Source organism: Mesoplodon densirostris, chromosome 1 (assembly GCF_025265405.1).
Source record: "Mesoplodon densirostris isolate mMesDen1 chromosome 1, mMesDen1 primary haplotype, whole genome shotgun sequence".
Taxonomy (NCBI): Eukaryota; Metazoa; Chordata; class Mammalia; order Artiodactyla; family Ziphiidae; genus Mesoplodon; species Mesoplodon densirostris.
Genome location: NC_082661.1, coordinates 132,686,345 through 132,703,927, shown reverse-complemented (window position 1 = coordinate 132,703,927; position 17,583 = coordinate 132,686,345). Strand labels below are relative to the sequence as shown.

Below are 17,583 nucleotides of genomic sequence, written 5' to 3'. Positions count from 1 at the left end.
TCCTGAGTCTGTGTGCTGCTCTGACAAATTAACTGAACCTGAGGAAGGGGATGTGGAAACCTCTGATTTATAGCCAGTCCTCAGAAGCACAGGTAACAACCTGGACTTGAAACTGGAGTCAGAAAGGGGTTGGAGGGTGTGGGTTCTTGTGGGACTGAGCCCTTAACCTGTGGAATCTAACACTATTTCTCCAGGCAGACAGTATCAGAACTGGATTAAACTGTAGGACACCAAGCTAGGTGTCCAGAGAGTTGGAGAATTGTTTGGTGTTGGGGGGAAAACCCATATGCATATAGTCACACAAGTGCCAGAAGTATTGAGATCTTAAAGAAACACAGGAGTGCTTTTCCCTAGACGATGGATAACATCATAATTTAATCACAGGGAAAATCAGGGTCAATCTAGTCACTTTTAGAACTTTCAAGGTGCTGAGAAATTTTGTTTTTATTCATTACCTGACTTACACTAAATTGTTGGTCCACATTATTACTTCCTTGTTCCTGGGTTATACATTACTCTCTGCCCATGGCCTTAGGAAGAGTACAGTGTGCTTTCCTGCTCCTTCACTTTGGGTTTGTCCACGTGACCTGCTTTGGCCAACAGACTATTAATGGAAGCAACACAAACAGAGGCTTAAAATGTGTTTGAATGGTTGCACTCGCTCTTTTGCTTTTCTGCTATTGCTATGATACCATGTCTCAGGTAGCCTCCTGGTCCCAGAAGAGAGGTACACGGACCAGAACCCAGACTGTGGAGTTCAAGTTTAGCCTAGAACAGCAGAACTCAAACTGACATGCAGATGCATGAGAAAGAAATACATGTTGCTATAAACCACTAAATTTGGGTAGTTTTTCATGTACATTACTGTGAAAATAGCTGACCAATATATTTACTTTGTGAGTAGTTCTTAGGCCCTTTCCCTAAAACGAAGCACTTGAAATGTATTAGTCTAAGTCTTTTAACCTGAAATTTTTTGATCTGCTCAACAGACTAGGTTAAATTAGTTATACTATATTAATACATAATGATTTACCTTGGAGTCTGTCAATAACATCTAATATAAAATGGAGTACCAACCTGGTATTTATGTAAGAAGGAAAGATCGGTAGTTTCATTTAAAGATATAGAAGATGATGTGACATGAACATATGGATTTAATTCTGCAATACGTTGAAGTACAGCTTCAGCCCTAAAAAAAGAAAAGAAAAGAAAAGAAAAGAAAAAGAAAAAGAAAAAAGACTTTTACTACTCTTTTGTTCAACAAATATACTCAATCTTTCAAACTTGGACACTTTGATGATATCAGAAGAACCTGAATGTTACAAAATTTCATGGGAATTTAAACTGGAGAGGAATAAAAGAAGTTAAAACTTATTTTTACTATACAATCTTGAGATGTAGCATACTGTCATATTCCATAGTAAGTCACATAATCTCAAAGTGTACCCTTATAGGTCAATGCTCCTTAAGGCTCTTAATGATTCAGCAATAATAAAGACCTACTTAAACAATCTTAAAGAAATGCATTTCTAGGTAGCAATGTGAATGTATTAAATTTTTGACAAATATAAATAATTAAATGTCAACACTTACTTATCTACAGTAGAGTGAACTTATGGTGATGAGTTAAACAACTATGATTGAACTGGTGTTCTGGATACAGAAAATATTCTAAGTAACTACAACAGTAAAAAAAAAAAAAATCCTACAATAATACAACAAAATATCTTATCTTCACCTGTTTCTCATACTAACAACATCATCTTCACAGAGAAAGAAGTTGGTTCCTAGATCCCATGCTTGGCATTCTTCTGTATCATGAATTGTAAGTGCCTTCAAAAAAGAGAAAAATATCTGTTAAAGTCAGGAGTAAGACAAGGATGCTCACTATTTTCAATACTATTTACACTGACTTGGAAGAATTATCTAATTAGACAATAGAAAGTAATTAAAGTCCTAGTAATTGGAAAGGTTATAAAGTTAGATCCATTCACAGATGATATGACTATATACATCTGGAAACCCAGAAAAGTTCATGGAAAAACTACTTTATTATTTTTTTTATAATGCAAAATAATTTTTAATGCTAGTATATGATTTTTTTTGCCAGAGATTACTGTTACATTAACTTGAATATAGCTTCATTATTCAACTGTCAACTGTGAAGTGAGATAAGACAAATGTTAAAAGCAGGGTTTTGATTACTTAACACAGTAAAATTGTAATTCCAAGTTACAGAGATGTTCATGTAATGATAGTTTTAAGCTACTGGCTAATAGCTGTATACTGATGATAATAAGATTAATACTTTCCACTTATGACATTTATCAATAACAATTCTCAATTAATTAAGTAAAAAGTAATTAACATGATGGTCATATTGTAATTCCAAATAAATATACTATATGCTTGCTGTAGGTGTGTGTATATATAGTTTATTTTTCAGATAGTACTGAACCCTAGTTGACTTTAAAAAATGAATAAATTAGGCATATTACCATGCACTTACATCACCAGGGTGCCTTTATGCTATATGAAAAACTACTTTAAAAAACAGTAAGAGGGGCCTCCCTGGTGGCGCAGTGGTTAAGAGTCCGCCTGCCGATGCAGGGGATACGGGTTCGTGCCCCGGTCTGGGAGGATCCCATATGCCGCGGAGCGGCTGGGCCCGTGAGCCATGGCCGCTGGGCATGCGCATCCGGAGCCTGTGCTCCGCAACGGGAGAGGCCACAACAGTGAGAGGCCCACATACCGAAAAAAAAAAAAAAAAAAACAGTAAGAGAATTTAAGTTTAGAAAAGTAGCACATTATATACAAAGTAGCACGTTATATATATGTTATATACAACATATATACAAAGATTTTAAATATTCACATAAACTAACATTTCCAAATGGTCATGTTCTAAGTAAGAAAGAAAACTAACTGGAAAATATATTTTTAACTTATATTTCAAGCCACAAATCTCATAGAAAAAGGGGAAAGGTATATGAACGCAGAGTATACTGAAAAAGAAATACATAGGGCCCTTCAAAATATTTAAGCATGTTCAACCTTGCTCAAGAATGAAACACCTTTTCTCATTCATCAGAATGGCATAAATCCAAATTGGTGAGAGTGAAGTAAATCAGGCATTTCCATACATTACTGGTGGGAATATGAAGTAGCACAAAACCTCAAAGGAAAAAAAATTAGCATTCTTTTTTTTTTTTTTTTTTTTTTTTTTGTGGTATGCGGGCCTCTCACTGTTGTGGCCTCCCCCGTTGTGGAGCACAGGCTCCGGACGCGCAGGCTCCGGACGCGCAGGCTCCGGACGCGCAGGCTCAGCGGCCATGGCTCATGGGCCCAGCCGCTCCGCGGCATATGGGATCCTCCCAGACCGGGGCACGAACCCGTATCCCCTGCATCGGCAGGCGGACTCTCAACCACTTGCGCCACCAGGGAGGCCCAAAATTAGCATTCTTTAGCAAAATTACAAGTACATTTCTCCTTTGACACAGCAATCCCACTTTTAAGAATCTATCACAAAGACACAATGGAAATAATACAAAAATACATATGTACAAGACTCTTAGCTGCAGCACTATGTGTAATAGAAACAGACTGGAAATAATAAAAATGTCCAGCATCGAGGAACTGGGTATAATTACGTATGATACATCAACACAACATATATCCATGAAGCTATGAAAAAAATAAGTGAAAAAATATATTTATCACCATGAAGTAATACCAGGATATGCTGGTATGTGATAAAAAGCAAGGTAGAAGTATGGCACTTTACCTAAGAAAGGCAGGTGGGGATAAATATGTACAAACACACGTACAGATTTGCATGTCTATATGTACGTATTTGCTTATATTTAAAAACAGATTTAAAAAAGAAGTCAATCTAATAAGGGAAGGAGGAAACAGGGTAGAGAGATGCTAGACTTCTCTGAATATACTTTGCTTTATAAATTTGACTTTGAATTATATGTCTCATATAATAATAAAACTAAATCAAATTTAAAAAGCAATCCCTAAAAATCCAAAGTAAAATGAATAAATGGACAAAACTATCTATTTGAATTTGTTACATAATTACACAAAGGAATTATTTAAAGAGACTTAAGAAAGCAGTTAATTTGTCTGCCAAATCCAGATGGGATACTAAGGATAAAAAAAATTATCTTAAAACTGTTTTCAATAATCATATTGTTATTAATAATGCTGGAACTGTTATTCCAAAACTATGTCATAGATATAATAGGATATAATATAGGATAAAGCAAATAAGTAATCAGGTTCATGTCATTAAGACCCAAAACCTTATAGTAAGAGAAGAGATACAAATATAAAATCTAAGAAGTAAATAAGTAAATACCCTGTAATCCTAAACTTGAAACTCAGAAATTTCAGTGTTCATTCACAATGAGTGTTCTAGCTCTGTCCACTGGTAAGACTTTACAGGCAGTGACAACCAAAGAATACTGGGGTAGTGTCAAAAGGACTCAAGGACTTCAAAAGCAAAGATGAAACAATTTGAGCATCAATGACTCAAAACACATCAAATACGTTTAAATCCATCATGATGTTCACATACACACATACCACCCAAGTTCCACCTGTCACTGTTGAGGGATCAGAGAAAACCAGTGATTTTGAAAAGTAGTAAATAAAGGGGGAAAATCAAGTATTTATCTTGCCTTTTACACATGCACTAACTATATGTAGCGAAACCAAACAAGTGATGAATGGAAACTTTTCTTTCTAAAATATTATTCCCATTAACAAATGAAATAGAAATGACAGAAATAGAATATCACAGCCCCAATAAAATAATGATCTAGGCAGTGATCATTAACAGGTAGTAATAATCACAAAAAAAGATAACAGAATATTATTTCCTCCTGATGGGAGAACACAATATCACTTGTGAAGCAGCAGTGCCAAAAGAATCAAATCTGAATCTGATTCTCTGGATATAACGACCAGTTTATAAGAAATACAGAGATGGAGGTATATGTGACAAATGACCTGATTTCTTTAAAAAGTAAATTGAAAGGAAGAAAAAGAATCAGGGAAGGGAAATCTATTGATTCAAAGAAACCAAGTCCAGTATATGGACTTTACTTGGATCCTGATTAGAACTAAACAAATTAAAGAAAAATTCTTTCTTTAGACAATTGGGAAAATATGGACTCTAACTAGATACTTGACAATTGTGGTAGGCAGGCTTCAAAGATACTCCAATGATTCCCACTTCCTGATATTCAGGCCTTTGTGCAATCCCGTCTCCTCCTAGTGACTTGCTTTTAAGGACTACAGCATAGGTGATGGAATGTCACTTCTGAGATTAGGTTACAAAAGACTGCAATTTATCTTGCTAGCACATTCCCTTTTTTTCTTTTTGCAGTCCGCGGGCCTCTCACTGTTGTGGCCTCTCCTGTTGTGGAGCACAGGCTTCGGACGCGCAGGCTCAGCGGCCATGGCTCACAGGCCTAGCTGCTCTGCGGTATGTGGGGTCTTCCCTGACCGGGGCACGAATCCGTGTCCCCTGCATCGGCAGGTGGACTCTCAACCACTGCGCCACCAGGGAAGCCCCTCCCTTTCTTGTCTTTTGCTTGCTTACTCCGATGGAACAAGCTGCCATATTGTGAGCTGCCCTATGAAGAGGGCCACATGGCAAGGAACTGGGGGTGACCTCCGACTAATAGCCAGCAAGGGACTGAGGTGGGAATGTTGAACGACACAACCTTGCCACTGAATCCTATCAACGACTACATGGGCAGGTTTGGGAAGCAGATCCTTTCCCTAGCCTCAAGATGACTGCAGGTCCTGCCAATATTGGTGACTGGAGCTTTGTGAGAGATCCTCAGAGGAATCTGCTAAGTTGCACCTGATTCCTGCCCCAAAGAAACTGAGGTAAATGCTGTTGTTTAAGTTGCTAAGTTTTGTTTAAAGATAACAATGATCTTAAAAAAACTGTTAATTAACGTTTTTAGGTGTGGAAGTGATACTGTGGTTATGTTTTCAAAAGGCACCCTTATCTTTTAGAGCTATATAGTAAAATATTTAAGAATGATATAATAGGATGTCTGAGATTGATATTAAAATAATTTGGCGGTTGGGGGCAGTGGGGAATGGGAAGAAGATACATGAAACAAATTTGTCTATGAGCTAATAACTGCAGGTGCATGATGGATACATGGGGTTTTGCTAACACTATTCTCTTTTTTTGGATAATTTTGAAATTTTCTGTAATAAAAAGTTTTTTAAAAGGAGGAAAATAGAGAATTATGACAATTCTGCTACTAAATGAAGAAGCAATAATTAGGCCAAAGTGTAACTAATATTACCACTACGGATGAGGGGAAAAAAAAAAGAGTTCATAACAAACAATTCTTCTTACCAAGGACATTTACTCACCTTAATCCCTGCAAGAACAAGATTCTTTGCTGTAAAGGGGGAAGAAAAAAAAAAGGAATAGCTTAATATTAGGAATTGTATATTAGATATGTCTTCATGGAGTTTGGTTAAATCTCTGACTGAATAATTTTAACTTTTTACTACCTAAGAAATATAGGTTCCTTAGAAAATATGGATGAACAAAAAGAAAAAAAATAAAATTTTCCATAATCAAACCACACTGAGATAATCATTCTTAAAATTTCAGTGTATGCTTTCAGACATGCTGTTATGAATGTGTGCATGTGTGCTCTACCATAATGAATTAATGGATACAGAGAAAGATCATTAATACCTATCAACATCACAAAAAGAGAAGCAGGAGAGTCATTACTGGTTCCTTGTGGAAGAATGTAACAGTATGAAATACTCTTGCCCCAGCTGCCCCCCCACCCAAAATCAAAACTGAATCTGATCAAAGTTTTGGGTCTAATTTCCTTTATAGAAAATAATACAAGGGAAAGGAATTGAATTATTTAAATTATGTTACTCAAAAGCATCATATAAAATTATGAATAAAAATACTGCTTACCAATTTCCAAACCAAGACCACCCATACCACTTAAGAAAACATGGGACTTGGCCATCTTCTGCATTGCTGTGTCTCCAAGAACGTACCTCTGTCGACTACATGTAAAACACAATGAAATATTATTTTACCAAAATTGTCTATCCTTTTAAAATCATTTGCGAACTAATAACCTGGCAGCTAGATCCTGCCCACAGACTTGTTTTGGATCACTTGCATAGTGCTTAAAAGTTCTGAATTAATGTCAAATATATGACATATTTTGAAACATTAGGAGATTTGGCACCACAGTCCACATTCCCTTATGGCTACAGAGTTGAGTAGGAGTTGCCCTGTTCAGAGAGGGAGGACTATGTGATCTAGATTTGCCACAGTTCCCATCCTTCTCCTCTCATTTACTACCTCGGTGGCCACCACAGGCATCTGAGTTTGCCACTTCCACTTAAAGCCTTTCACTGTGAAAAAGATTTCTCAGGCAAAAAAATTGGTTTCCTTCTTGGAGTTTAGATGACTTAAAGTTAAGTAGTTTTTAAACATTATTTTAAATATAAAAGCTGATAAATTATATAAAGGACCTTGTTAAGTCATCCATCCTAACAGTCACAAGGCAGTATCAGGATGGGAATTTCAAAAAATACACATTGGCAATTTAAAAAAGTTAGATATAGTAATAAAGTCAATAGTAAGAATTTATTTGAAAGAACATTGATTAACTTGATGCTATACTAGTTTTTGAAGATAGGGGCATTCTAATGGCTTCTCACCAGAATTATTTTGAAAGATGAGTTCAGTATAAATAAATAATTCCAGAGCCCCTTGGGTTGCAAATATTTCTTTTGGAATTGACACACACGCACATTTACAGATGCTGGTTTAATGTATGTTTGTTTAATATATAGATGTTTATTTAATTTCCATATTTCATCTATTGATATTCAATATAAAAGCCTGAAAAGGGGTCTCTTGTTTAGTAGGAAGAAACTTTATAAACACAAGCTATCTTTACTATTTCCGTCCTTATTCCCTATAATATATAATAAAAGCTACACTTTTCTTCTTTGTTTTTTTAAAATTTATTTTATTGAAGTATAGTTAACTTACAATGTTGTTAGTTTCTACTATACAGCAAAGTGATTCAGTTATACATATATATATATATTCTTTTTTTATATTCTTTTCTATCATGGCTTATTATAGGATATTGAATATAGTTCCCTGTGCTATACAGTAGGACCTTGTTGTTTAACAATTCTATATATATATAAGTTTGTGTCTGCTAATCCGAAACTTCCAATCCATCCCTTCCCCACAGTAACCACAAGTCTGTTCTCTATTAGACTTTTCTTTTTAAATTGGTATTCACCATTTCTGCTTCAGAGATAAAATCGATTTATTTATTTATGAAATTTTTATTGAACATCTACTATGGTATGTATGGAACAGTGTATTATATAGTCTTACAACCCTTATTTGTGTATTCCTAAACAATATATTTAAGTTTTGTCTGTTTTGGAACTTTATATAAACAGGATCATTTGAATACTTTTGTGAGTTATTCATATCAACGTAGCTGTTCATTAATTTTCATTTCATGTTGTATTCTATTATACTGTACTAGTCTATTGTGATAATATACCATAATTTAGCTATTCTACAGTTTTGGACAGTTACCAATAATGAGACTATGAGTATTCTTATATATGTGTCATGGTACAAGTGTAGTAGTTTCTATAGCACATATATCTAGGAGAGGAAATGCAGGGTTAACTATTAGATAACGCCAAACTGTTTTCCAAAGTGGATGTACCAAAAAATACACATGTGGAACTTTAACTGATCTTAAACAGCATCCCAAATTTTGATCCATAGTACTTTAAATTACTATTCTCCAATTTTAATGATTCTTTTTTTGACTTATGGGTTCATCTGAAGTGTATTTTTAAATTTCTAATTTTATGAGGAATTTTACAATTATATTTTGTATTGACTTCTAGCTTAAATGTATTGTGAATAGACATCACAATCTATATAATTTTCACTCTTTAATATTTGAGAATTTCTTTGGTCAATTTTACAAATGTTCCATGGGTTCTTGAAAAGAATGTGTACTCTACAGTTGTTAGGTACAACATTCCTTATATGTGCATTAGATTAATCTTAATAATCATGTTGGTGAAATCTGTACCTGTTCTGACTTTTGTGTTCGCTTATTCTCTTGATTACTAAAAGCAACATTTAAAAAATGCCCCACTATGATTGTAAATTTGTCTATCCTCCTTATATATCAGTACGTGAACAGTGCTGACATGTAAGAATAACAGCTAAAACTCAGTGTTTATTACACACCATGCACTGTTTTAGTGTTTTATTGTATTAACTCATTTAATCCTCACAAAAATTCTATAAGCTCTATTATTACTCCCATTTTTACAGAGAGGAAAACTTAATCATAGAGAAATTAAGCAAGTTATAAATAGTGGAGGCAAGATTCAACCCAGGCAGGCTGGTCTTAGCAACCATATTCTTAACCACTATACTACACTGCACATAGATTAAGAAAGTTAAATCATTCTACAAGGCTTTTACAGGAAGAAAAAAAATCAGTTCCTGACCTAACTCTTCCCTACCCTGATTCCCAAGTCCTAAGAACAACCATCCTCAATTCTTTTAGTTATTTCTTCTAATATTTACCCCCTTCTTTCTCAATAACATGTTTGTACTTTTTCTTGATTTTTCAGTTTTACATATTACCTATTAACTTCCAACTAAGAAAGACAGAATGACTTTTCTGAATACAAATCTGGTCAAATAATTTTCCTGCTTTAAAAACTCCAATGGTTTCCTATTTCCCTTATGATAAAGTCTAGACTCTAATATTAGTCACAAAACTGTTCATAATCTAGTCCCTGCTTGGCTCTCCAGTCTCATTTTTGTCACTCTACCATCAAACTCCACGTTCCAGGTGTACTAAAGGTTTTCAGCTCTCCAAACGTATTTTCTCTTTGGCTGTTAGATGTTTTTCTGGAATATTCCTCTTCCCCACTATTTTATGCCTGAATAACTCCTACTTGTCCTCAGGTCTCAAATTATATATTATTTTCCCCCATGATACTTCCCCTGATACCCTTAAACTTTCTTAAAACAGTGTTAGATCATCTTTTGTGTGCATCCATAACACCCTACATTCAATCTATTATAACGATTAACACAGTGTATTTTCACTATTTGTCTATTTTCCCTAGGAGATGTAGATTCCTTAAGACAGGGCCTGCCTTATTTACTACTGTATCCCCATTGACTAACAGGGCCTGGTGCATAACAGACACACAAAACCAATTTGCTAAATTAATGAAAGAAATGAATTGGCACACAAGAACAACACTTTTATGCTCTACTAAGCAGAGGGCTTGAATTCTTTTTTCTATGTTCACAGTCACAAAAACTACATTAGAAAAATATGTCTTTCATCTCACACTTGTCTTCATCAATTATTTTTAAGATTACTTAGGTAAATAATGAATAGCCATGACACAAACGTGGTTATAAATGACAAAGAACATCCAGACAAAAGAATAAAATTAAGATATATGAGCCAAGGTTTTCAAAGAATCATATAATCTCAGACAAATTCTCAACAGTTGATTAAATTACCTGCCTTTTCAATGTTGGCCACCAAGGGGAAGGGTACTAAGTAAGTGCCTACTTTGTGCTAGGCAATGGCAGGTACTCTGCAACTGACCCTAAAATCTTATCGGATGGGATTTAAAGAGCTGAGAGTGTAACTTCAAGCCCAGCATTGATACATTACAGCTGACTGTATTAAATGGACATGCAACGTATCAGTGAATGCGCCCAGTCAAAAAGAAATTTCCAAGGCTAACTACTCTACTTTTAAAGAGCCCTATTTATTAAAGATTCTCCCTTTAATGAAGGTACAATATCTCCCTGTAGTTTTCACCACTAGTCCTAATTTTACCTCCTTGGGGCCACAGGGAACTTGTCTAATCCCTCTTCCATGTGACAGCCCTCCAAAGATTGGAAGATGGTATTCAGGTTCCTCCAGATTTCTCCAGGCTAAACATCTCCAGTTCCTTAAACAACTCCAAACATGGCATCATTTTGAGTCCCCCTCAACACTCTAATCACTATCTTCTGGATGTACTTCAATTATCTTCAGGCATTCATAAATTTATTAAAATATCTATTTCAAGGCAGGCACTGGCACTGTGTGGGGATCAAGATAGCAACAACCTCATGAGGTACTGTGAGGATTAAATTATTTAAAATAAAATATATAAAATACCTAGGAGGATGCCTGCGACATGTTAATGGGAGGGATAAGTAATCAAATAATCCATTATTAAGTACTATATACAGAAGTACCAGAAACTAAGGGAACCTGAAATACAGAAGGGAAAGTGATTATCTCTATCAGTGGAGGTCATGGAAAGCTTCACAAATGAGGTTCATCCAAGTTGAAATCTGAAGACTTAAGAGGAGTTAAATTAATCAAAGAAGGAAAAGCATTCTATGCTAGGAAAAAGAAAAGCATGAAAAAGAATGGCAGGTAAGAGATACATAGTATGTACCTAAGACTTCCGCTTCTGGCCTTGGTTAAGTAACAGGGACCAGATTATCCTCTTTCTGCCTTAAACAATTGAAAACTGGGCAATATAAATGAAACAACAGATTTGAGACACTGGAAAATAAGTAACTGAGGACAGTAATCTCAGAGAAGAAAAATAAATGAGGTGAGTTTTATGATTGCCTAGCCACTGCCTGGAGAGTTTCCAGGAGACAGAGCAGGAAGGGAAACCCAAGAAGAGCCTGGTGGTCTCCCTGTTGAATTGAAGAGACAGAGCTGTGAATTCAAGGCTAGAATTTGTGAGCAGAAAGATGCACAGAGAGAACACCAGACATCTGTCGAGGGTTCTCCTTGAGTCTTCAGCTAAGTTAAGATGAGGAAAGAACCTCAAGCTGGGGAAAGAACCAGGTGACAAGTGCAAGTGAAACAATCCCTGTTTTTAAACAGGGTCAGAAAGAGTTTGTGTTCCTCTCCAGCCAAATGGAAAACCTTATAATACAGAGGGCACTGGATAGAATACTCCAAATAATATTACATCAATACTGGGTGAAAAGTAGCCTCAGAATTGAGTCTCCTCTCATCTCACCTAACAAAGCTTAAAAGTAAGTAAGCCTTGAGAAAATAAAATTGTTTTCAAGTAATTTAACTGTGTCCCGGAAAAAGCTCAAGAATATTTAAAGGAATTCAAGATTATCCAGCAACCAAAAAAGTAAATTCATAATGTCTGACATACACTAAAAAATTACAGATATGCAAAAGAGCAAGAAAATACAACTTACAGTGAACAGAAAAATCAACAAAAGAACACATTTAGAAATGACAGATGATAGAATGTGTAGACATTAAGATAATTAAAAATATAATTCATATGCTCAAGAAGCAGCAAAACTTTTAGAGATGAAAACTATGAAATCTAATATGAAAAATACTCTGAATGGAATCAACAACAGATTCGACACTGCAGAAGTGAACCTGAAGACATGGTAATAGACTTTACAAAATGAAACACAGAGATGAAAACAAAAAAGACTGGCAAAAAAACCCAGACAAACCCCAAAACCCAGAGCTTAAATGAGCTGCAGGACAACTTCACTTGGTCTAATATATGTGAAACTGAGGTCCCTGAAAGAGACTACAGAAAGGGAGAGAGAAAAACATAACTGAAGAACTAAACTGTTAAAATTTTTCCAGGAACACAATAAACTCAAAGACCATGATGCAAACAAAGAACAAGATATATAAAGAAAACTATACCAAGGCATATCATAATTGTTTAAAACTGGGGATGATGAGGAAATACTAAAAAAATCAGAGAAAACAGATCATGCAGAGGAAAGGTACAAATGACAACTTTCTCCCAGGAAAGCAGTACAAATCAGATGGCAGTGGCACAACATTTTTATAACACTGAAAGGAGGACACTGTCAACCTAAAATTCTATACTCAATTTCAAAAAAAGGAAGTAAAGACTTCATTGGACATACAAAAGGTGAAAGAATTCATTGCTGGCAGACCTTCACTATAAGAAATGTTATAGCAAATCCTAAGGCAGAAGGAAAATGATACCAGATGGAAATCTTAATTTACACAAAGGAATAGAGAATATCACAAATGACAAATCTATGGATAAATACAAAACCCCCTTTTCTTTATTTTTAAAATCTCTTTTAATGATAATTGACTGCTTAAACCAAAAACAGTAATGTACTGTGAGTTTATAACATTATGTAGGAGTAAAATGTTAAGACAACAATAACTCAAATCCTGGAACAGGAAAAACAGAAGTACACTGTTGTAACCTTCTTATGTCATACAGGAAGTGACAGAATAAGATTTGAACATACACTGTGACACATTAAAGATGTACACTATAAACCATGAAGTAATCACTAAAAAAGGCAAAAGAAAGAAGTACAGTTGACTCTTGAACAACACAGGTTTGAACTGTGTGGGTCCACTTATACGTGGATTTTTTTCAATAAATATACAGTCAGCCCTCCATATTCACATCTGAGGATATGGTGGGCCAACTGCATTCATTGTACATCACTTGATGTAAGAGGATTGAGCATCCATGGATTTTGGTGTACATGGAGGTTCCTGGAACCAATCCCCCACGGATAGTGAGGGACACCTGTAGAGTAACATGCCAACTAAAGGAAATAAAATATAATTAAAATACTCAATTATTCAACAATAAAAAAGGAGAGAGAGGAAAAAAAGGAACACCAGTAACAGATTAGGCAATTAGAAAACAAACAGCAAAAACAGTATCAACATTCCACATTAAATATAAATGGTGTAAACACTCCATTAAAAGACAAACTGTCAGGGACTTCCCTGGTGGTCCACTGGTGAAGAAAACGCCTTTCAATGCAGGGGACACAGGTTTGATCCCTGGTTAGGGAACTAAGATCCTACAAGCTGCGGGGCAACTAAACCCTTGTGCCACAACTACTGAGCTTTTGCACTCTGGAGCCCGTGTGCCACAACTAGAGAGAAGCCTGTGCGCCACCACTAAAGAAGCCTGCACGCTGCAATGAAGAGCCTGCACGCCACAACTAAGACCCAATGCAGCCTAATTAATTAATTAAAAAAAAAGACTGTCAGATTGAATAAAAAGAAAAATCCGACTATATTCTATCTATAAGGAGCCCAATTTAAATATACAAATGAAAGTCAAAGCGTGGAAAAAGAATGTCTTATAAATATCAATTAAGTCTACCAATAATCAAGAGAAAAGCAGACTTTTAATATCAGATAAACAGATTTCAGAACAAAGAAAATCACCAGGATACAGAGGGCCATTTCATAACGATAAAATGGGCAATACATCAAGAGGACATAACAATTCTAAATGTTTATGCACTATTAACAGAGCTTCAACCTATGTAAAGCAAAAACTGGTAGAACTGAAATAAGAAATATACAAACAGGAAATTATGGACAACACCGCTCTCTCAATAACTGATATAAAGAATGACAGAAAATCAGTAATGATACAGAAGAGCTGAACAACACTATTGATCGATTTGACCTAATTGACATTGATAGGACAATCCAATAAATAACAGAATACATATTCTTTCCAAATGCACACAGAACATTGACCAAGATAGACCATATTCTGCACTAAAAAACTTAAAAAAAAATTTAAGTCACACAAATTACGCCCAGTGATAACAGTGGAATTATTAGAGATCAAGCATAGAAAGATCTCTGGAAAAATTCCTCAATATTTGGAAAACAAATAAGATACTTCTAAATGATGCATGGGTCAAAGAAATCAAAAGAAAATTACAAGTTTTCGGAACTGAATGAAAATGAACACATGCCTGTCAAATACATACAAAGCAGCGCTCAAAAGAAAAATTTTAGCATGAAATGGATATATTAAAAAAGAAGGGTCTCAAAACTCAATGATCTCAACTTCTACCTTAAGAAATTAGAAAAAGGGCAAATTAAACTAAAAATAAGCAGGAAAAACCCCTCAAAAGAACAGAAATCACTGAAATACAAAACAGAACAAGTATTAAAAAATCAATTAAACTAAAAGCTGGTTCTCTGAGAAGACAATAAAATTGATAAACCTCTAGCCAGAATGATCAGGAAGAAAGAGAAGACAGAAAAATTACCATTATCAGGAATGAGCAAGGGAACATCATTCAGATCTTACAGACACTGAAAAGGATATTCTGGGAATATTACAAACAACTTTATGCCACTAATTTCAACCACTAAAATAAATGAACATATTCTTTGAAAGACACAAACTATTAAAGTTCACTCAAGAAAAAATATATTACCTGAATATCCCTTTATCTATTAGCTGTTTAATATGTAGTTAAAAACTTTCCCATAAAGAAAACTCCAAAGACAGCTTCATTGTGAATTTTACCAAAAATTTAAGAAAAAAATACCAATTCTACACAAACTTTCTAGAAATTTGAAGAAGAAATACCTCTCAGCTTATTCTGTGAGGTCAGCATCACCCTGATACCAAAACCAGACAAAATCATTCAAGTTAAAAATATTCAACACCAGTATCCCTCACGTACGTAGTTGCAAAACTTCTTAACAGATTTTTTATATATACATATAAAAATACATCACGATCAAGTGAGCTTTATCCTAGAAACAGAATGCAAGGGTACTATAATACTCTAAAAGACACGACTGTAATTCACAACATTAAAGACTAAAGAAGAAGAACCATATAATCACTTCCATGAATGCAGAAAAAGTGTTTGACAAACAATACCCATTTCTGATTTTAAAAAACAACAAAACAAAACTCTAAGCAAACCAGTAATAGAAGGGCACTTCCTCAACCTAATAGGGTATCTATGAAAAACCTGTAGCTAACATCATACTCCTTATGGAGGAATGAATGTTTTCCACCAAAGATCAGGAAGAAAGAGAGGTTGCCTGCCTTTACCTCTTCCATTCAACACTGTATTGAAGGTTCTAGCCACTGTAATAAAGCAAGACAAAGAAACAAAAGGCACCCAAACTGAAAAAGAGGAAGTAAAATTTCTTTACTTTCAAACAACACGACTGTCTAGAAAATGCTATGGAATTTACAGAAAATGTTACTAGAACTAATAAGTGAGATTAGCAAGATTGCAAGAAGTAAATATGCAAAAATCAATTGTGCTCCAATTTAAGAGTAATGAATAACTAGAAATTGAAATTTAAAAATTACCATTTACTTTACAATAGTATAAAAAATACAAATACTTAGGGATTAATTTGATAAAAATTATGCAAGATCTTTGCACTGGTAACTATATAACACTACTAAAGAGAGTACAGAAATAAACTGACAGACATACCATATTAAAGATTCTTAAAGTATGCTCCCGATTGAAGGAGACTAAACAGGCTTGACAAGTGAATGTAATGTGTGATCCAGGATTTTCATTTCTGTAAAAGATATTTTTAGAACAATTGATGAAATGTGAATAAGCCTGAAAAATTAGCTAATAATCCTGTACTGATGTTAATTTCCTGATTTCATCATTATGCTGTGTTTATATAAGAGAATGTTCTTGTTTTTAGGAAATACACACTTAAGTATTTAGTGGTAAAAAAAAAAATTCTTAAGGTTCAACAGTTAAAACATCTAGGTTCTCAGAACTGAACTACAGACTCAAAACAATCTCAAACAAAATTCCAGGATTTTTTTTTTTTTTAAGGAATTGACAAGCTGTAGAAATTCAGAGAACCTAACAGAGCCCAACAAACTTTGCAAAAGAAATCAAAGTTGGAGAAATTTTACTCCCAGATTCCACAATTTATGATAAACCCACAGTAATCAAGACAGTGTGGTACTGGCATGAAGAGAGACACATATATATCACTGAAATAGAAGATTCCAGAAATAAAGCCAAAGATACTTAATTTATTGAATTCTGCCAAAGATATGCAGGGAGTTCAATGGGAATGGAAAAATCTTCAACATATGGTGCTGAGACATCAGAGAGTTATATGGAAAAAAATAAACCTTGACCCCCACTTCACACCATGTACAAAAATTAACTTGAAATGGATCATACACCTAAATTTAACAGTTAATTCCACAACACTTCAAGAAGATAACACAGGAGAAAGTCTTAGTGTCTTTGAGTTCTGCAAACATCTTTTATTTTTTAATTGAATTAATTAATTTATTTATTTTGGCTGAGCTGCACAGCTTGCAGGATTTCAGTTCCCTGACCAGGGACTGAACCCAGGCCAAAGCATTGAAAGCCTGGAATCCTAACCACTAGGCTACAAGGAAACTCCCACAAACATATTTCACGTAGGACAACAAAAAGCAGGCGGTATATACTAAAAAGTTGTATCTCACTACAATTAAAAATGTTGCTCTGCAAGACATTGTTATAAAAAAAAGACAAGTCACAAACTAGGAGAAAATATCTGCAATCATATAGATAACAAAGGACACTCATAGATGTCCTCATAGAGAACATATACTATAAAGAACTCACTAAGACAAACAACCTAACAAAAAAAA

General features: G+C 34.7%; 1 protein-coding gene across 1 annotated transcript in view; it reads right to left on the bottom strand.

Moving 5' to 3' along the window:
- UBA6 (ubiquitin like modifier activating enzyme 6) overlaps positions 1 to 17,583 on the bottom strand; it is a 92,211-nt gene that overhangs the window by 58,449 nt on the left and 16,179 nt on the right. Inside the window, exons 3-6 of the mRNA XM_060108982.1 lie at positions 6,983 to 7,077; positions 6,412 to 6,440; positions 1,739 to 1,833; positions 1,078 to 1,189 (exon numbers count right to left, since the gene is read on the bottom strand). Coding sequence (XP_059964965.1) covers positions 1,078 to 1,189; positions 1,739 to 1,833; positions 6,412 to 6,440; positions 6,983 to 7,077 — 331 coding nt within the window. The remainder of the gene's footprint in view (positions 1 to 1,077; positions 1,190 to 1,738; positions 1,834 to 6,411; positions 6,441 to 6,982; positions 7,078 to 17,583) is intronic.